Source organism: Amphiura filiformis, chromosome 8 (genome assembly GCF_039555335.1).
Source record: "Amphiura filiformis chromosome 8, Afil_fr2py, whole genome shotgun sequence".
Classification (NCBI taxonomy): Eukaryota; Metazoa; Echinodermata; class Ophiuroidea; order Amphilepidida; family Amphiuridae; genus Amphiura; species Amphiura filiformis.
In genome coordinates, this window is record NC_092635.1 from 10581809 (window position 1) to 10604174 (window position 22366).

The 22366-nt window shown below is 36.6% G+C and overlaps 1 protein-coding gene across 1 annotated transcript; it reads right to left on the minus strand.

Annotated features, from left to right (window-relative positions):
- Positions 1–9784: 9784 nt before the first annotated feature.
- LOC140158596 (DET1- and DDB1-associated protein 1-like) lies at positions 9785–22271 on the minus strand. Its single transcript, XM_072181749.1, has 6 exons — positions 22189–22271; positions 14964–15046; positions 14082–14165; positions 12443–12494; positions 11536–11597; positions 9785–10896 (listed from the first exon to the last, which is right to left on the minus strand). Exons 2-6 carry the CDS (start codon positions 14964–14966, stop codon positions 10789–10791), a joined length of 309 nt encoding a protein of 102 aa, XP_072037850.1. The 5' UTR covers positions 14967–15046; positions 22189–22271; the 3' UTR covers positions 9785–10788.
- Positions 22272–22366: the final 95 nt, after the last annotated feature.

The following is a 22366-nucleotide window of genomic DNA, read 5'->3' on the forward strand; positions in this document are numbered from 1 at the left end:
GGATAAAATCGTTACCCCCTGTTTGTTCACGTAATACGGGAAAATATCTACGGTCTGGTGTGGATAACGAGCGTAGCCTTCGGCTTCATGAATACGGCACCAGCCCGTAGATATTTTTCCGTATTTCGTGAACAAGCAGGGGGTAACTAATGATATTCAGTAGTGTTATGCAATTTTCTGTTGGTACAGCTCTTTTAGAGACACCCTGTAATGGGGAAAAAGAAAGGGCAGTTGTATGCCTTGATTCCCAGAATGGAATTTTTAGGGAGTACAGCTTCATACAGTTCTTGACAGTAATGGGAGTCACATGATTCAACAGCAGCTGTGGAAGTGGGATTTGATTTGATGGTATTTCTGAATAATCTTGTACTGCATGGAAAAATGTTTCATGATGTCTTTGCAGGTTACTTAGATTATTTCGGTTCAAAATATTTTAAATGTCTGTGCCAAGTATTCCGTTGATATAAAAATTCTGTAACCCAATTCTTGAAAAATTTATAATTTTGTAAGGGTGTATAACAATTGCATGTTCAGAATCATACTCCAAATATACTGAACAATCTAAACACTGCACGTTTATTGATACCATATATCCCACAAATAAACTGATGGAACACATTTATTTGCTCATTACAACGACTAAATATTACTAAGACTTAATGTATGACTGTTGAAAGCCAGTGTAGCCACCAGTTATAACAGCAGTGATTTATAATGCACTCCACCAAAGTAACACAGATATAATGAATATAATAAGTAATAAAACATTAACAAGCCCTATTTGAAAAACTACATCAAATTTACTGCCTGTATTGATACTCTTAAGTAAGATACCTTGAATTACCAGTCGACAGCTTAGTTCACATAATGGGTAGCTTTACATTCTGGGCACACAAATCATACATAAAGCATTTTGCTCTAGGGCACATTTGAAATGTACCTCTTACAAATCAGAGAAGATTGAGTATCTGGTATTTGTGATTCATGTTATGAAGTCTGTAATTAGAAGCATACATTCATGTACTAAGAAAGTGACACTGCGGATGATTAAACTGCACAAGTGGTCATTTTCATGTCTAGTATATTTTACATAACCATTTATGGTCACTCTCAAGCAGAACAAATATATATATAGTAATTTTCACACAATATATTTTAAGCTACTCTGTGAACCAGTGCATGGCTACTAAGAATCATTTTGTTCTTAACTTCTCCATTGTATGGAACTACAACCCACCACATAAAAACATAGAGCTCATGAAAATAAGCACTTATACAGTTGATTAAAGAAAAGTTGTTATATAGTAGGGTTGTGTAATTATCATTGTGTATGACCAACAGCAAGCAGCTATGTGCAGCCTAGTGATTTACTTACCTGGTTCTACCACTTGTGTTGAGCACACATGCCCGTATGGATTCTGATATAGTAAAGGTGCACAAATCGAGTGATGGCTTGGCAGCAGAAAGACACAAGCTTACTCATATATGGTGTATTGACTGCACTTGTAAAGCATACATTGAGTGAACTTGTATGTATCAGTCACATCCAATCATACACACATCCGCTAATGGATATACGTCTTTCTGCCACTAAGCTGTGGAGATTATTTGTGATAATGAATAGATTTTGTGAGTTGTAGGATGGGAGAGTTTGAGATGGTAAACTCTTTCAATATACCCCTCATACATGTGTTTGCTTTAATTAAATTGGATTTTTACCCAAATTAGCAAGCAGCACCCATACTATATGATCCATAGGGGCCTGTGTATTTGAACCTGACACTTGTGAGTGTTAAACCAGTTCTAAGGAATATATCAAGTGATATAACACCATGGGAAATTTCTCTGTAGTTCTTTAGTAGCATTTATGGTTAGCATGTAGTATAGTTTATGATAGTAGTGGCTAGTGGCATAGATAATTAGTACATAGTATAATGTTCATTGAATACTGACCAGTCAATGTGCTCTATTCTCTTACTTTGCTGCATATAGACTCTTACCAAAAACCATGTGGATGTAAATAACCAAGTTTTGTACTAAATAAGATGTGAAATAAGAAGTACAATGAATGAGCAGCTTGGTGATGTGGAAGAGACTAATAAAAGCTGCTTTAAACAAAAACAAAAGAAGTGTTGATGTCTTACCTTTGTGTGACTCCCAATCTATAGAATTACAGTAGAACCTTATTTTGTAAATTAAATCTAATACTGGAACTAAAATTTGCAACTCACTTTGCTATGTTGTGTCTGAAAACATCAGACTTGGTCAGTCATCTGATTGATGATGTTGTGACGTCAGAGGGCGAGGAATGTCTCGTAAAGTTGGGTCCCATGCGTGTGACAACAGGAAGCGGAGTCCCTCTTTCTTGTTAATGGCGGGCTCCTCCTCTCTCCCATATGGATTCTCTGACTCCTCTCTCAAACCACCTCTCCTTGTCTAGGATAATTGCTTCCTCAGGGTTGAAGAAGTGTTCAGTGTTCTTATTACAGTGGTTGTACACAGCAGATTTTTGAGCTTCAAAACGTAGCAAAGTTAGTTGCAAATTTTAGACCCAGTATTAGATTTAATTTACAAAATAGTGTTTTGAACTACTGGATGAATAATCTACACCAAGATACAGTGGAACCTTGTTACAGGGGCATGAGAGTTCCTCTTTTCAGCTGATTTCCTCGTTTTTTGTTGCCTTTTCTTTCATTATCAGCCCATATTTGACATTTTTACCCCTATTTTACGCTGTTTTCAGCGTTTTTAGTAATTATCCTCATTTTTGGTTTGTGGCCTCTCACACCCCTGTTGTCAAGACTTCAGATATTAGTCTGTGTTAACAGGATGTCGTTTTATCAGATTTAGTGTTAATAAGTTTCCACTGTACAAGGAAGGCCTAAAAATGATTGTGGGTGTTCATCTTGACATGAAGTTAATCCCATTTGTCATGAATGAGAGGTAAGTAATACAAGTTGAGGATTTGGCGAATTCTGGATCATTTTAAAACTTTCCTTCCTGCAGCCATTAAAAACATTGCCCAACATGTTTTATGGACTGGGTCGCTCTGTACGTGTGTGCACAACCACCAAGCAGAATACTCGCTCTGTAGTAGGTTTTTGCTTGAGTTCTTAATACACAAATAAATTCCTGAAACAAGGTTTTTTTTCATGTACCCATGATTATTTTGTTTTAAGTCTTTTATCGAGTGCAATTTTCCATTGGTCATTTTGCCCACAGAGTTTGAAAGGTTGCCCAACCCTGACAATTTTTTTTAACATGGAAAGTTAGAATTAACCCCATAATCATTATTGGTATAAAACTTAATAAATGACAAGACGTATAATAACATTGGTTTTTGGGTTTTATTTTTCTCAAGCAATGATAGCTGAGCTTATTAAACATACAGATATAACATATGTACAACAATCAAAATCTGTATATAGTCAGTAATATACTTAAACACTTGGTTTAAATAGCTGAAAATAAGAAAATCCTAACAGATTCACAAATTTCTGTCCACATTTTACTGGCTGTTAAAAAAAACTGGAATGAACGTTATCAGAAAGATTCTCCTAAAAGACAACTTCAAAATTAGTATTTTATGAACCACCCTTCATTCAATGTGTTGATTACCTTACAAAAGGATATTGAATTATCATATCAAACCAATAATTTTAAACATTTAGCATCTTTTAAAAGTAGCAATATTTGTTAAAACCAAGAAAACAAAACTTCATAATATTAATATATAACACATTGCTTACAAGTTTCTTTCACAAAATAATTCTCTTTCTTTCAAAATAAACCCTACAATAATTTATCTCAAAATATTTAATACAACCCAGATCAAAAAATATGGGAATACAGCAAAATATTTTTCTTTTTTGTCTACTTAAAAGGAGTTCCAATTGATTCATACATCAAAGAAACCCTTTACCCTCAATATCTCGTATGTATAGTATATAGTATACCATCATTATCATAAGTTGATTTTTAAAGGCCATTTGGAATATGCTAATACTAACACGAGTGAACATGTTACATGGAATATTTTGATTAATCATTAATGCACACTACTGGATTTACAATTATCATACCTTTCAAGTTCTGATACACATATCGAAGTTAACCCTTGCCCTCAATATCACATACAAATTAAGTAAATGTACACTCTCATTATCAACCCACATCTGAACATCCCTCCCACTCAAGAGGAAGTGATTGACAATCTGAGTGAATAAATAAAAGATATAAATTTGTTTGGCTAAATTTGTTCTTGAGGTCAGTGTCAGTATGACATGGGAAATACCAGGACTCAATCTTGTTAAAAATATTTGTCAATGGTACACAAGGGCTTCTTTTTACTGTTCAAAAGTATTTTGAGCCTTGTGAAATACCATGTTCTTAGTGTCATAGCTTAGTTTTTGGCTTCACCTCAGGTGACAACCACACCCCGGGGGTACTCAGTACAAATGACCATACGGGACGTGCACGCAAATATGGGTAGCATTTTCAGCCTTTTGGTATATCAATGACCCCTTTTTCAAAGCCTATTTTGGTATATGAATGGGTCCTTTTTTCAAAATTTTCTCAATTTTTTTTTTTTTAATAGCCCAATTTTTCCTTAATCTAGCCAAAATTGTCAAAATTTTTCCTAAATTTTTGGAAAATTTGTAAAAACTAAGACAATTTGGGTTAAATTCGGCCGAAAATTTTGACTTTTGGTATATCAATGGGTCTAAATTTCTTGAAAAATTGGTATATTTATGGGTCCACTTTCAAATTCTCAGCGCACGTCCCTACCAAAACCAAACTTGAGTACCCCCAGCCCCGAACCACACATGGTACCTCCCATACCATTAGCACTGCTTTACTCAATAACTAATAATCTTGATACACATAGATATATAGTCAACATCTGGAATATAGAATAAACCTGTATTTTCTTTAAGTCTCTGAATACATTCACATGATTTCTCCAAAGCTAAAACCTTTGTATATGATGGTAATCAACTGAGCACCAAAGTACACGTATACACTAAAGAAAATGCATAATCCTTTTTACAAATTAAGCGTGTTACTAACCATCCATGGTCAGATGCACAAGCTTGACATTGCACTCAAAAGGATTTGGCATTCTACTTCACTCAAAAAATGTTAAAGGATCAGACTAATTTACTAGCATTCTTTAAAAACAGTATTAACCATTGTAAATTTCATTTGCCAACAGAACACTTGCACTACCAAGTACTGAAGTCCCATGACACTGAAACACACTTTGGTCATGCAGCACCATGAGAGCAGAAAAGCAAGAATGCAAATTAGGATTGTCAGGTTCTGATCCTTCATTTTTAGTAGTGTATAATACATGTGCCCACAGGGCTAGCTGTGCCTGGACTGTTTTGATGATAGCCAGTTGGGCCAACATTTCTAACTTATCAGTGCATCAGCATTCATACTTCAAATACAATTTGTCCAATATATTATCAATTGGGCTATTCCAGTTGAAATCCATACACCACCTATGGAAGACATGACATTAATCTTCCACACAGGGAGTTACCAAATGGGGTTACCTGGAAGGGCGACTCTATTTGAAATCAACACCCCCTTGTGTGGAAGATTAGGCCCTTCACAATTAATTCTTAGTTTCCTGTTTCAAGTTTGAAAATAAAGGACGAGGCGACTTTTAATTATTAATTATTAATTATCTATTAATTATTAATTATCTATTACTTTCTTTATTTTGACAATGTGGTCGTGACTATTATCAACAGTCCATTTGGTCATTTTGACTAAGACTACGGATTTAATTATTTTACCTTTATAATTGATTTTTTACATTAACATTAGTAGGGGACCCTACAATGTTCTTGTTTTATATTCATAATCAAAGTTGAGATGATCAAAAACAGAAATTAGCAAATAAAAGTAATTAAAAAGTCAATTAAAAGATGAAAATACCTAAATAAAAATAAAATAATTAAATATTTTTCCATTCTTGATTTTGGACGCGCGAGGGAAACAGGAAACTAAGGATCAGTTGTAATTGGCCTTAAGGTCACAATCCACAGGGGTGTATGGATTTCAACTGGAATATCCCATTATTCATTGTTATGTCAAATAGTAACACCTCAGAGCAGCAGACATGTTTTATCTACTGGACAGCAAATTAACTTGCTTTATATTGGGCACTCATAACTGACATACCCAAGTACATGCAAGGAATCACTACCAGATTCCTACTGCGGCCAACCCCAGAGGTACACTGCTGCCCAGTAGAGTACCACTGCAGTACCAATCCAGTGTGTGCACTCTGTGATTCAGATGTATATTCTGAAGAGTACCTGTACCCACACAGGTACCAATGAAATAGCTGGGCAAAAGTGAACCTCTGGGGTAGCAGCAATAGGAATCTGGTTGTGGAATTATAGCCATGGTACAAAATGTGCATGTTGGGTACCTTTGACAAGTACTTACAAATATTAAGCACACTCTGGGTATACTCACCACAGAATGAATATCCCAGCAATCACAAAATATTTTGTAATACTTTCAACAAAAGGTCTGAAAAACTTTGAAATATTTTGCACTCAAAGTTTTGCAGAAAATGTTGCGTAATATAAAGGTTATAAAACATTTTCATAACATTTTCAACAAAAAATTGTGTAATGTGTGTCTTGACAAAAGATTTTTGTAAACATGTTTGCAAATAACATATTTTACAATAACATTTTACAAAAATTATAAAAACATTTGTGATACACAATGTCTTCAAACAATTTTATAATCTTTTTATAAGCTGACTTTTAATGTTATCAAAATGTTTTATAACTTTTGACAAATGTATTGAAACACTTTTGTATATTTTGTACATAGTTTTAAATATTTTGTATGTTTTATATTTGTGACCATCCAGCACAACTGAGCCCTGAAGTCGCCAATCATCATTTTTGAGATATTCAACCAAAATATTCTGCTTGAAATTAGCTTTAAAATGATGTATATCATGTCTATAGTACTTGACATTTAAGTAGTGAAAACTCAATAAAACAGTCAATAAATCCTTTGTTTCCTATTGTTTATTGTTAAGTTCAATGGAGCATATCTCAATAGTGGCACTGGAGACATCTGGGCTCAGTTGTAGTGGATGGTCACATTTTTGGTTTGTTAGTATGTCTCAGGCATAGCCACATGTTTGTGACACAACATTTTAGGACACCACATATTAAATAATACCACATAGATTCTTTCTTGCGATACATCATTGGTACTTCGACATACATTGTACACCCAGGGTACTCCCCCTGTACTCCAGTTACAACATGGCCACACCAGAGGTACCCTTTGTAATAAATTACATGCTATCAAATATAAAAACATTTGCATAAGACTGGCCATCTATCTTGCATGGTCTCAACCGTCTCATCTTATGCTCAGTAGCTTCATATACAGCAAATTGTTGACTATATACATTGACAGTTAACAGGCACATCATTAGTTTACATATACAATATTATATTGCCAAAGAAGAGTTTGTTTTTATATATTTTTTAATATGACTAGACAAATAATGGAATCGATAAATGTGGCTCAATTACAGCATAAGCTATTTATCACAGCCATAATTGTAGTTTTCCATGATTATATTGGAACATAAATGTATTTCGAATTCCATTTGCTTCTTTAGCCTTTTCATTTCATTTCACAGAAATATACTCTACTTTTTAGAAATTGTGTAATGGTGATAACATTCTTAAACTCAAATAATGTCTACTCATTAGCCCTGTCTTATTATACTATTACAGTGTATGAACTAAAAGGCATTTTAATCCTTCACCGTCATGCACTGAGCTTGATGTATAATAAGACAATGATATCTTGTCAAATTGTCATAAATGGGTGCATTTAAACATTCAAACAAAGGAAGTCATAATAATCATCCATGGACATACAGTGGCAACTCGTTAACACAAAACCTCTTTACATGAAGTTCCTGATAACAAGAAGTATGTTTTACATTCCCAAGCATACATTTCACATGTTATTTTGAACTGGATAAAATGAATTCCTGATATAACAAGAAATAAAATTTGAATTCCGCACAACTTTGTGTTAACGAGTTTCCACTGTACCTTCCATGGCAATATGCCATCTGCTACTGCTAGACACTGGTCATACACCCAATATGCCCTCTTCTGCTACTCTACTTGATCAATAGACACTGGTCATACACCCAAAGTAGATGTGATTTATGTATTTCAAAGTGACATACCTTTTGATATTGCTCTAGAATTTATTTCCTTCTTCAGCACATGTCAAAAACAAAATGGCAATAAACAGCATATGATTTGCAACACAAGAATAATACCTTATTTTAGAAACCGAAGAGATGATAATCTGGGCTCCAAACCACGACCTTTGTGGAGGACCACAAAGATCAGCTTTTTGATATGGGCAAACTAAAGTACATGTCAATATTGGAAACCAACTTTGTATCAGGTCAGTGCTACCTCTTAAAATTGTAACCAATACCACCCTTCCTATTCCTCTTCTGTGGGTAAAACTTTTCATTCAATTTCATTGATTACTAAAAGAATAAATGAGTAGTATACATTTTGAAAGCTTTTACTTCTCAATTAATATTTGGTCGGCATCTCTGTGGATAAGTCTGTAAGGGCAAACATTGCAAAGTGCAGTGAAACCAAGTTGGATTGTACTTGGCATATATAAGGTTGACTACTGGCTGGATGGAACTGTTAATCAATGGTATATAAATGGACTTGTAAAGTAAAAGGTCACCTACTTAAGTTAACATTCTACCTAGTGGTGATACACCAAGATTTTGCTTTGTTGTGGTTTACATATTAACTAACCTAGGTGATACAGCTCGATTCATACTCCTGTTCCTGGCGACCAATGAGCTTCATTGTTTCTTGGCACATCATATGGTATAAGGAAGTTCATTGGCCAAATATATGAACGACTAGTAGAATATGAATTAAGCTTAAGAATGCTGGCAATGGTTAATTTGAATACTTCTGATAAAACTAGTTCTGTTTCACTTGGTTCCTACGTATGATCAAGATTGTCATTTTGCCCTTCTGCACATATTGTATCTACTGGTTGGCCGATGATGAGGGGAATTCAATCAGTTGACAGCTCCATGAAAGAACCATACTTCTTATTCACTACAACAGAAATAACATCCAAGTCTTTCTTGGATATTTCAATTGGTGCATCACAAATGTACATTATGTCACATGTACATTATCTTACTATGTACTTTATGTCACATGTACATTATGTACTGTACACAGTAATAATGCTGAGGTTGCACAAATGTTGCACACTTATATTATATGTATGCAATTACTCAATATTCTAAAATGTGTTTCCAGTTAACATGTCAATATGTTTCAAGTTGAAATGTTAATATGAAACTAAAACATAATAATTATTACAACAGTTTAAAATAAATTCAAATACAGTAGCTTACCTGTAATATAAATAAAATGATAACGAATACCTGAGGGAACAACTCAATATACTGATGTAGCCCTATGAGACTGGTAACCCAATTTAGGGATCAGTGACCGTTTCTACACTTGACCCAAACAATAGATCCTACACTCTTTGTAACTGAGACACCAAGTCGATTTACACAAATTTAAGATCCTCCACTGAGAACCAAAATATTTTGCGATGTGAAGTAGGCCATATAAATTGGGAGTAAATCAAAGTTGTAACCAAAAATTTGAGCAACATCTAATGTTGTGTTGAGATCAGAAGAATCCTAAATTTAAAATTAGTCTTGTTAACCCCCTGAGCACTACCTGCCGATCTAACATTGCCTATGATTGGTCAATTACATGATATCTTTAATCACCAATCAGAATGGAGCTTTGCAAATAATTCACCCCAATTTTTTGTGTGGTGAAATTATTCTAACAATGTTGCTGATTGGTCTATTTGATAATGAAACTTCTTTTTGACCAATCAGCAAGTAGTTCTCATGGGGTTAAGGGGTTTAGAATGTAAAATACATTTCTCGAATGCTCTTAAAAAACTTCAGACCCACATCCAGTTTTGTTACAAAACATGTTACACTTATAGGGCTTCATCAATCTTTTGGTTTGTTCCCTTACTGCATTTTCATGTATGTTTCAGCTGTAAGCAGACATGCCTCATATCAGCATGATGTATCATACACATAGACAAACATTGTACATAATGGAACTTATTTCATACATATAAGTCACATATTTAATATGTTAAATTTCTAAGCTTATAGTTGGCGGATTAGAATCAGTTACTACCTTCAGGCTAATTTGATCAATATCACAGCACCAAAAACATGCTCAACTTCCAATGTAAGGAAGAATTCATACAATCCTTTAGATATTATACCGTAAACGTTCGCCTAATGGCGCTATGAGCTCCCTTGACATAACTGGAATTTTAGACACTACCTAAAAGTGCCCTTTCATAAAAAATCCCACAGGCAAATAAGGGCACGTACCCTTAATTCTTGTTGGGATTTTTAGAGAAGGGAGCTCTCTCTATTTGTACTTGAAATCTACCCAAGGCAAAGGAGCCCAGGTGCGCCATTAGGCGAACGTTTACTGTGTCACAGAATCCTATATAGGGATAATATGTTGATGGGTAACCACTGGAATGTGTATTACTCTCTTGTCAGCATTCTTTGACCTTACATTCAACTATGACCTAAAGGTCAGTAACCAATCTTTCCAATCCGCCATCCATAACTTATTTATTATTAGTAGTGAGTGAGTTTACATGTTAACCATTGCTTTCATTATTTGCCTCTAGTCTGGGCATTTTCCTGGCTGGGGAGGCTGATTCTACATCTAGACTGGCCGAGTTGGTGTCCCTCTTCTTATGTAGATTCTGTGAACGATTAGTAATAAATCAATTAAGACATTGCTACATATTTCTTAAGTGTGACAATTGAAACACTTCATAGTACCTACAGGACTAAAACCGCATAACTCTGCTTTAGAATATTTTTATTTTTACCTCACTTATTTTCTTCCCTTTCCCGTCTTTTCCAAAATTGTTTCCAGTGGCGTAGATTTCTTTTTGACATTGGGGGGGATGGAGTTGGAAAAAAATTCTTGAAGTATAGTGAACCCAGCACCTTTTGGCGACAAAATAAGTTTATGTTACAAATGCGTCAACATTGGGGGGATGATTGTATGGAGCATCCCCCCTGGCAAAATATTGGGGGGGGACAAATCCCCCATCCCCCGGGATCTACGCCTATGATTGTTTCTGCTTTCTGTCGAAGGAGTTTTATAGACATGATCCAGGTAAAATGAGACACCCGTCCAGCAAAACTAATTTGTCACTGGTCATTTTCTACAGTTATCTTTGCCCATTTCACAGGGTATACAATAGATTTGAGTTCTTCACCAAAACTGACATCTTGGATCATCAACAGGTTTGGGAAATATTGATACCAATCTAACATGTTAATAACATCCAAGATTTTAATTAATTATATATAAAGTGTGTAGCATACAGTACCTTTTTGTCCCATTGCTGATGTAAGTATCTTAATAAAATGTTTGTTTTCTCTGTGGTTATAACTGGAAGAGCAAAAAGAATAACATACATTTTTTGTAATATTAATATCCAGTCACAAAACCAAAAAGTCATAGGACCATTCTTTGGGATATCGCAAAAGGTACTAATCCTCAAATCAACCCTGTCATGGAAATTAACATTCCTAAGATTATTTATTCAGTAGATAATTCAAATCACCAATCTTAAGTTACATCTTGTCTTCTTCATGTCTATTGATAGTTTACAACAGGGTTCTAACAGAAGTTGGTAACATTTGTGACATCCAAGAGAAGGGCCCATTATATTTCATTTCATTGTCAAGTTTTGCAAAATTAAACTGGTTAAAAATCTCCAATTCATTATTTAATCTTCCTAGATGTTGTTTTTCATTCATTTCATAAAAGAACACTGCAAATAATGATCCTTTATAGCTATAGCAATAAACTTTCTGTTCAGGATCGCTTGTGCAAGTACATGTATAAAGCATCAGGGGTAGCATTAAGGCCCGAAAGTCGGGGTTGTTTTCCTGTGTTTTTCACTCCCGAGCTTGCAGAAAATCCAAATACATGGGGTGAAAATTAAATCTCGGGGGTGAAAAACATTTTGCAGTGTAGTCAGGGATAGGAGTAAGGTCCAAAAGTAGAGGGTCAGAGTTCACCCCCGAGCTTGCACATTCCCAATATATGGATTTACCCCTGTAAAGCATGTACATACGTCATCCTACCGTAATGTTGAACATCAGATTTTGTCTTTTATTAGCTCTCACCTTTGTCATTTACATGGTTTATTACCAGATATATTTAGTTTGGAGCAAAATTTTGATGAATGCCCCTTTAAATCTGAATACATGTATCATACTTTCAATTACCTTGTTCTGATGGGAAATCTTTGGTAGGCAAGTACACAGTCGGCTTCTTGCACTATTGAGAGAGAAAAAAGAATTCTATATTAGTCATTGCCTTGTATAATGTACACTTTGCCAAATTGCCATAGATCCATACATGGGTTCTTTGTCCAGTTTCTCGCTTTAAAAACAGTATTACACAAATCAGTGGAAATTAAAAAATGGTATACAATGCACAAAATACACCAACATGCAAGTTCATTTTTGAACTAGAAAGGTCAAAATTTTTGACACAAGGTGTCGATTGGGATGCCTCCACCATGGGGTGATTAAAATTTGGCGAGATATTATAACAGCTAAATGTCAACAGCTAAATGATATTTGACCTCTGCATGTGACCTTGGATACCAGCAAAACATAATGCACTTATAACCCAAGTTTGATACATGTAAAATTGGATCGATTGAGCCCATATTTATTAGTCGAGCTATGAGTTTTGAGAATACAAACATCTGACACAGAGCATCATCAAATTTGCCTTCCACCTGGGAAATGTTTGATATGTATAGATGAGTTGACTTCTGACATCAATGCCTGGCAGTATGCGCAGTCGCGCACACATCAACACAATTTCCATTGTTTTTTTTGCCTGGCAGTATGTGCACGCATCATATTTTGTTCAGGGCTCCTGTTTTTAAAACTCCCCCCCCCCCCACATCACAATAAGGCTATTGAACAGTGTAGTGGTTACATGGGGTTACTCAAGCATATTGATATACCAGTCCCTTGCCTTTGTTGTTAAGGGGGTACTACACCCCTCAATAAATTTGTGACTATTTTTGCATTTTTCTCAAAAACTAATAACACACTGGTAACAAAAGGTATGTATATTATAGGGGCAAGGAATCCAATTACTACTAGGCCTGGCATTTTCGGGTAATTTTGTACCCGGGTACCCGCCGCAATTTTCGGAAATTGCAACAAAAAAAAATATATTTTTATTTTTTATATGAAAATTGATAATTTGTATTCATGTCATAGTCTATTAATGATTTCAAAATGTATTGAATTTGAATGCATTTTGAAATCATTAATAGACTATGACATGAATACAAATTATCAATTTTCATATTAAAAATAACAAAATATCTTGAAATTTTTTTTTTTTTTTTTTTAGGTCAACCATGAATGATCCTAGCATTTAGGTCTAGGTCCAGGGACACTACAAAACCGAAAAATAAAAAAAAAAAAAAAAAAAAAATTTCGGTACCCGGGAGGGTATTTCCTACCCGGTAATGTAATCTCGGCGGTACCCGCTTACCCGACCGAAAATGTTAGTTTTAATTATTACATTGGAATTTCAGTGACCCAAGACAAGCGGTTCGATATTATGATAGAAAATGAGGTACCGCTTAGGATGTACCTCATTTCCTATCATATTTACTGAACCGCTTGTCTTGAGTCACTGAAATTTCAGTGTAGTAATTGGATTCCTTGCCCCAATAATATACATAACTTTTGTTACCAGTGTGTTATTAATTTTTGAGAAAAATGCAAAAATAGTCACAAATTTACCACAGGGTGTAGTACCCCTTAAACATTGAGGTCAACTCATCTATAGAAATTAATTCTAGTAGATTACAGTTAAAGAGTTTTTTCTTACCGTTGTCCTATTTGGTTCTGTGTAATATCTGCTAAAATTGCTTTCATTGTGACTTGGTAGACCTTTTAATAGTTCACTGACACTCTGAAATAAGTAAGGAGAAACAACATCAATACACATTGACATTATGCTTTAGCTTTCACTTCAAGTTGCACAATGTCATCTGATTTTAGCAACCAAAACTAAGCAAGAAAATCAATAGCATGTTGAATTATATCCTTTACCCAGTGAATGCCCTTGTAATAATGGCATCAGCCATTCTGACCTGATTTATTTATTTTGATTAATTACTGCTTCAACATGAACAAATTGGGACAGATTGGGAACAGCCAGGGGCAATCACCCTATTAACTAAATCTGACCACAATATGTGAATACATGTAGGTACGACTCTCTAAACATGAAACTGACGGCTTAACATCCCTTCTGAAGGAAGTCATGGTTCATTTACCCACTTCAAATGAAGAGTTCTTGATTTGGATATATGCAAATGTTTTCAATCATATTATAGTTTCACAAATATACTTGGATTTCAATTAAAAGCAAGCCTTACAGGGCAAATTTTGGTGGCCTTAACACAAAAAATTTCAAAATGCTGTATATCGCCTATTAATTGCATACGATCTGATCTCTTCAAATGAACCATCGGGAGAGCTGAAGTCTGAACTTAATTTACACAACATGTTGCCAATTAAATTCACACTCCCCATCCCCAGTCAATGCCTAAGCAAGTTGCAAACTTGTACGCTGCCACATCAGGGTAGAAAATGGTATAAAAATGTTTTGACATCTCCAGAAACTATTATAAGGTTAATTGAGTTTGTTGACAAATAAGGTATGGTCCGCAAGCAACAAACATGTCAACAATATTTTATAACTTACCATTGTGATTTCTCTGTGGAGACCACCTGCACCCCTCAATTGTCTTACTGCGCCTTGTCAATTGTTTACGATTGAAGTAAATTCTGTAAAAGAATGGTGAAAGTAACTTTTGAGGTACAATGGTGTATGAGTTTTAACTTCAGGAACATAAAAAAATTCTATAAGCTTTGTACAGGATGAAGTCATGATGAGAAGCTAGATGGAAGCGAATATTCAGCGAACTACATGTAGCTTTGTATGATGGGTAATTTATATTGTTTACGTGTTCAGTGACAATGAACCATAAAAAGCTTGCCATCATGCCAAAATGATTAAAACCCACGGTTCTTAATAATTCAGCACCACTGTGAGCCTGGATTTTCAGTAACATTTTACTGTTTATAGTATACGGTACTATTTTTGGTTAACTTTTAAGTTTTAATAAAAAAATAGCATAATATATATTGTTATCCATGGACCTGGGAAGGTGTTTTGATTAAAAATGTAGTCTAAGCCTACATTACCAGGTATCCAAAACACTCGGCTGAAGCAGTACCGTTAAGGCAAATGCTGTATTGTAATGAATGGCATGTTTTAAAAAATGAATGCGTTTGTTTTCCTTGCATTTAAAAAAAGTGTAGAACCCGCTGAGCCGACTTTATTTTTTCTTGCAGTTTGAAAAAAAACATTCAGTGTTTCCCAAATATTTTTTTAAAATAAAAGGTGGTGTAGTCTTAGAGCCCCTTAAATCGACTTTCAAATTTTGGGCAATGTTTTTACTATTTGGGCATAGACTTGTGCTTCCAGGATCTATGATTTGGGCAACATCGGGGGTGAACTCTGACCCTCTACTTTTGGACCTTACTCCTACCCCTGACTACACTGCAAAATATTTTTCACCCCCAAGATTTAATTTTCACCCCATGTATTTGGATTTTCTGCAAGCTCGAGAGTGAAAAACACGGGAAAACAACCCCCGACATGTGCTAGAGGAGGTGCAGTGGCTAGATCAGTGCATGTGCAATACTGATGAAATCTGCTGATCAGAAGGCAAAATGTCTAATTAAATTTGACTTGTATGCATACATGTACAAAATTGACAATCAAGTATCAATTCTAACTGGCTTGAGGCACTTGATTGACGCGACTGTTGAAGTAAATCAAACTGCTTATTTTTATAGTTTTTTCAGAGTCATTGCTTGGGTATGTTTTTAATTTTAGTGTAGGCCTAAAGTTAAGAGTTATATTTTATTTTTGGTGCCAAATTCAGCTAGCAGCACTGCCAAGATGGCTTACAGCACGATCAATGTATGCATGGGTCAAATTGTTGTTGTGGATGATAATTCAATGGTATCATTTTTTCCAAGGTTCCTGCTTTGACAGCGTTAACCATCGCCTATATGTGCGTGACGTCAAGCATGTGCATTGCCATTGGACCTTGGGCAAAATAATATGTGCTGGACGGTTAGCTGTACGCTTAATTTGTAAAAGGAAATCTGAATAACATTATAAAACGTATTGTGTGAGCCATTCTTCATGTGGGCAAAGCTCATTAGCTATGCAAATTTCAAAGTGCGCATGCCCCAGCCCCGACTGCAGATCAAAATACTGTAGTCTATAGAAAAATTATTAAATTTGTGTACATCGTGGAACAAGATGTTGTACGCAGATAACCTCGTTAATATGGACGCGTAGAGTCGCGTTGTACGCTCGTATTAGCATTATTAGTCGCGGAGTAACAACTAACAAGCCGTCAAGCGTAGTTAAATGTTCCACGATGTACACAAATTTAATAATTTTTCTATTATAATACTATGTCATTTGCGACATTTGACATTGGAGCAGTTTGTTAGTGCGCTGAAAGGAACGCATATGAAATTGGCTTTCTTTACCCAAGAGCTTTAATTTGATATAAAATGATGCAGTTTGATGGCAAATTTGAATTCACCTTTCATACATGTACCTATACTATATAGACCTTTTTCTGATGACGTCACCTAATCGATATTGGGGTCTCGATGTAAACAAACAACATGTGCGTTTCCCACGTGCCCACGGTGTGAAAACACCAAATACTGCGTATTTTCTCCTCTGTTTTGTCATCTTTCACTTTTAATTGTTTAAACGGGAACTGTATACTGCTTACCTTTGTTTTAGCTTGTTTTGATACTACAAAATACAAAAGATACGGAAAAACGGCGATGTTATTTGAAAATCAATCTTTGTTTTGTTTCACACTTTTGTTTACTTTTTACACCGTGATTTAATTAAACGTGTACTCGCGAGCTGGCAATCTCGCAAGAGGACGCCTAGCGTCGCAAGAAAGTTGATCGCACGCTACCGCGCAGTATTTGCATTTGGGTGCTGATGACGCGAATGCTGGACCCCAATATCGATTGATTGGTGACGCCTGAGAAAAAAAAAAAAGGGCATTTCGTGATCCACAGCCTCATCCCCCACTTTTCTCAAAAAAGTTGAGATTTTTATATCACTGGAATACTCTGGCTACATAATGTTTATGTACAAAATATTTCTTGCAGATTAATTCGCTTAGCAAAGATATCGCGAATTTGAATTTCGCTCTGGTGCACCAGAACGAAATTACAACGTATTGTCTATGGAGCAGTGTAATACACATAATCATGCATAACTCGGGGCATAACTCGCAAACGCAAAATCGGAATCAACTGAAATTTTGGGAATATGCTTTTTTCGTGGATATGTACTGAAAATGTCATAAAAAGAGGATGCTAGGATCACGAAATACTCCTTTTAAGTAATTCTTGGCCAAACATCCGTGTTGCTCTGCGATAAACACACACGAATATAGCGCGGTACAGAAGAAAGTATACATGCTATACGTGGGAAATACTACCAATACAAGATACAACAGAACAGGCTTTTCCATAGTGAACAATAAACAAGAAATTGAATCCAATGTTAACATATATCTGCACAAGCGACTGATAGCCTATCTTTAGTATTGATGCTTTCAGGCGTTAAATGATAGCAAGAAATGGAAATCGCCCCAAAGGAAAGATTTTAATCGTGAAATTGATCGCCACATCTTATGGATTCACATTATCCTCTGGCGGAACTGTCAAACTGTCAATTACAACGCCTACTAGTGGACTGGTTTTTAAATCCACTCTCATCAAACTAATCAAAACTGTAAACTACAATTTTATCGAAAAAATCAAAAGAAGAAATACTAAATATTGCTTAGTTTCAATGATGCTTACCGATCGAGTCGCCTTGATGGCGTATTTCCGATAATTTTGCAAGGTGGTCGAAAAATATTTCCAAGACGCGAGTATCGCCATTAGCATGGCCCGGTAACCTGGATAAAATTTAACGCAATCGATCGTCCAATCCTAGTTCACCTGAGTGATCACATGGTTTGCCGAATGAAGCCGAATGAACGGTATTGGTGTCGGACGGTCCGGAACAAGGATTGTTACTTGTAAACAAATCGTGTCGCCTGCACGTTTCAAGAAATTAAATTTACGATCTTTTGATAATTAGTTAGGGATCGTTTTATTTTAACCTCTGAGAGATTGAGAATGTGGGTTAAAGATAAGCCTTTCTCGTCTCTGTGTTCTCATTTTGCAACTGAAATAAGCTTCTCATAAAGCTTAAATTTGCGGGCCATTATGCTGGCCATCCATGACTTTGAAACATGGCGGATATACCAAGCACCCTCACTACGTTCGGGTCTGGGAGGGTGCTTGACCAGGCATATATACATGCCCTGTGTTGGACATCCTATTATTGGATATTACACAGTCACAGTAGCTAACACATGCACGCACCTTACACTGCGTACACGCTTAGTACACTACATGGACGCAACACGCATGTTCCAGTTTGGCCAAGAAATACTTAATTTGATTATAGTACTTGGTACTTGGTTGGTGATCCTCCAAAATACTCAGAAGAGAGTTTTAACTGGAGGGAGAGAGTGGTCTGTTAAATTGTGGGGTCCGTGATTAAAGATGACTGAAGGAGGCTGGTGTTGCTTGGTTGACCGTGTCTGGTAAAAGTTGGTTCCATTCTGGGGTGGTACGTATGAAGAAGGAGTTGGCGAATGCATCAGTACTGGTGTGTTGTTGTTGGAATTGGAGTGTGTGTCCGCGGCGAGATCTAAGTGGCTTGGGTTGGATGAAGTCTTGATATTTGATGTCTAGTTGGCCGTTGATCATTTTGTAAAGACTGGTCAGACGATGGCATTTCCTCCTAGTCTGAAGCGGCACCCAGTTCAAGTTTTTCATCAAGGCTGTAACGCTTGTATCCCTGCCATATGTGTTGGTGACAAATCTCGCTGCACGTTTTTGAATTCTTTCGATGCTGTTGATGTTTTTGCTTGTGTATGGGTCCCAGGCGGCTGTTGCGTAGTCAAGGTGAGGTCGTACTAAGGTGAGGTAAAGTCTTTCTTTTATGGATGGGGTGCAGTCGTAGAAGTTTCGCCTAACAAAGTTGAGAACACGGGTGGCTTTGCTGGTTGCATGGTCGGTCTGTTTGTTCCATCGTAAGTCACGTTGAAATTTGATGCCTAGATACTGAGTGTCATTGGTCTCTTGAAGTTTAACACCCATCATGTTGTAGTTAGTATACTCCGGGTTATATTTACGGGTCATCCTCATCGTAGTGCATTTTGATGGATTGAAACGCATCCCCCATTTCTTGGACCAGTCGACCATCTTGTCAAGGTCTTCTTGAAGTTGTTGTTCATCCTCTGAAGATCTTATGGTATTATATACAAGACAGTCATCGGCAAATAACCGCACAGTACTGGAAATATTTTCATGAATGTCATTGATGAGTATCAGGAATAAATGAGGACCAAGAACAGTGCCTTGGGGGGCACCGCTCAGGACAGGGTTCCAGTCAGATGAGCTCCCGTTGACAACTACTCGCTGAAATCTTTTCTTGAGGAAGGAGGCTATCCAACCTTTGTCTTACTTCTGATTCCATAGAAATCCAGTTTCAGTAGAAGTCTATTATGGGGCATAACATCAAATGCTTTGGAGAAGTCTAAAATCCCCACGTCGGTTGTAACTTTATTGTCCATATTCTTAAGGAGGTCATGTGATGTAAGGATGAGTTGACTTTCGCAGGACCTAGCTTTCCTAAAGGCATGCTGGTTGTCTGCAATAATGTTGTGTCTACTAAGATGGCGCATCATCTGGCTGTCAATAATGTGTTCTAGAATCTTGCAGCATGTACAGGTAAGTGACACTGATCTATAGTTTGCAGGTTCTGTTGTGCTCCCTTTCTTGTATAGAGGTGTGATATTCACTCTTCTCCAGTCAAGAGGAAGGGCTCCAGTATCCAGAGATTGTTGGAAAATAAATCTGAGTATGGGTGCTAACTCGTGGGCTGCCAACTTCAACGCCTGGTTCTGAATTTGATCTGGACCGATGGCTTTAGACGTGTTTATGTTCAGCAGCAACTTCTTAATACCTTCAATGGTGACAACGATGTCGGGCATGCTAGGATATGTACTGTCAGGCATGGTAGGCATAGATGCTGGGTCGGTGTTCTCCCTTGTGAACACACTTTGAAATTGATCCGCAAGAGCTTGAGCTTTCTCCTGATCACCAGTAACTAACTTGTCGTCAACCTTAAGTGTCTGAACACCAGTATTGTCCTTGCGCTGAGATCTTACATAACGCCAAAGGTCTTTAGGTTTATCAGAATTAACAATGTCTTGAACATATTGTCTGTGGTTTTTCTTAATTGTTCTGTCAATCTGTTTACGAACACTTTGGAATTTGTTCCAGTCATCTTTCTTCCCACTTTTCTTTGCTTTGAGATATGCCTTTTCTTTCTTGCTACACAAGCGCTTCAATTTGGCTGTGAACCAGGGTGCTCTTCTGCCTTTAACCATTCTGTGAGGAACTGTGTCAGCCACAATATTATTGATGGAATCTTTGAAGCAAGTCCAATTTTCCTCAACTGATCTTTCTTCTGGTAGACAGGCTAAAAAATCTTCCTGCAGCTTGGATGCTTTGGCTTTGAAATCCTCTTCATCTGCCTTATGCCAGAGAGGGATGTTACGAGGAGGTTTGGTGGCAAGTCTAGCTTTAGTAGAGATGGTACCCAAGATAATACAGTGGTCACTAAGTCCAACTGCTGGCTTGACATCCTGCAGTAAGTCAGGATGTGTTGTACAAAGCAAATCCAGAGTATTTTCAACTCCTGTGGTAATATCTTTTCTAGTCGGAAAGTCACTTTCTGTGTCAAGAAGCTGTCTCCAATTACATGAAGCAATGTTTCTTGGAGGTCACCCTTCGGCACAACGTCATCTTTTGACCAGTCTAAACCGGGTACATTAAAATCCCCTCCGAGGAGAATGTACGGCGAACCAGTGGAGCTGATGATTTTATTAAGGCTTTCACTTAAGTTCACAATAGGCGTAGATTTGGCATCTGGAGGTCTGTAGAAAGATCCCAGTAAGATGTTTTGTCCAGGAAGCGCAGCCTGACACCACAATAATTCTGTGTCAACAATCGCCAGATCTGTGCGCTCGAAACAGGGGATGTCTTTATTTACCGCAAAGACGCCGCCTTCATGTGTGTTTCTATCATTACGAAACACCTGTACTAGGTGGTCTGGAAAAATCTCAGCAGACGAAATCTCATTGTCGAGCCAGGACTCAGAACCCATGATAATGTCGGGGTTTTCAAGTTCAATAAAAGAGCTCATTAGTGCAGACTTTCCTTTGATGCTGCGGCAATTAATAACGTCACTGACACTTGTCATGATAGTACATGTACATGTATGTACAAATTGTACATGATGTACAACATAATCACCACAAACAAAGACTGTTATAGGCACTCGCTTTATCCAAAGACTATTCGCGAATGGAACCAACTCGACCAGAACCTACGCACCGCACCCGACGTCAAGACCTTCAAGACCAATCTAGAAACCATCAACATCAAGACGCTGACTTCAAAGGCCCACTTTAATATTTAACCGCGACTTGCACATGACCCCCCAACGTATGCGACAACCAGAGATGGTGATTGTACGTGACAAGACAGATACAGATACAGATACAATGTGTACGAACGTCACACACAATGATTTTTTTTAGTGCAATTTTATCGAGTGCAATTTAGCTTACTCTGCTCATTTTAATACAAACACCTTTACTTCAGGGTGAAACTGGCGTAGTACGTACAATATCAATGGAAAATCATACCAAGAAAAGTAATGAATACGTCAAAATCAGTACCTTTTAATAGTTTCTGTTTCGTCTCGATTACCAAATTGGAGCTGACGGAATCAATCAGCGACAGAGGGCGCGACCTATTAAAATATCATCTGTCGCTCTGTGCAACCAGATTATATTGATTTATATCTATTTAGAAACTAATCAGCAATAAAATATACCAAAATTGGATTAGTTAAAT

Coding starts and splice junctions, on each gene's coding strand:
- LOC140158596 (XM_072181749.1), bottom strand. Junction 11,598..12,442: donor AGATTTCCCATCAGAACAAG/GTAATTGAAAGT, acceptor TTGCTCTTCCAG/TTATAACCACAGAGAAAACA. Junction 10,897..11,535: donor ATCAGCAATGGGACAAAAAG/GTACTGTATGCT, acceptor AATCGTTCACAG/AATCTACATAAGAAGAGGGA.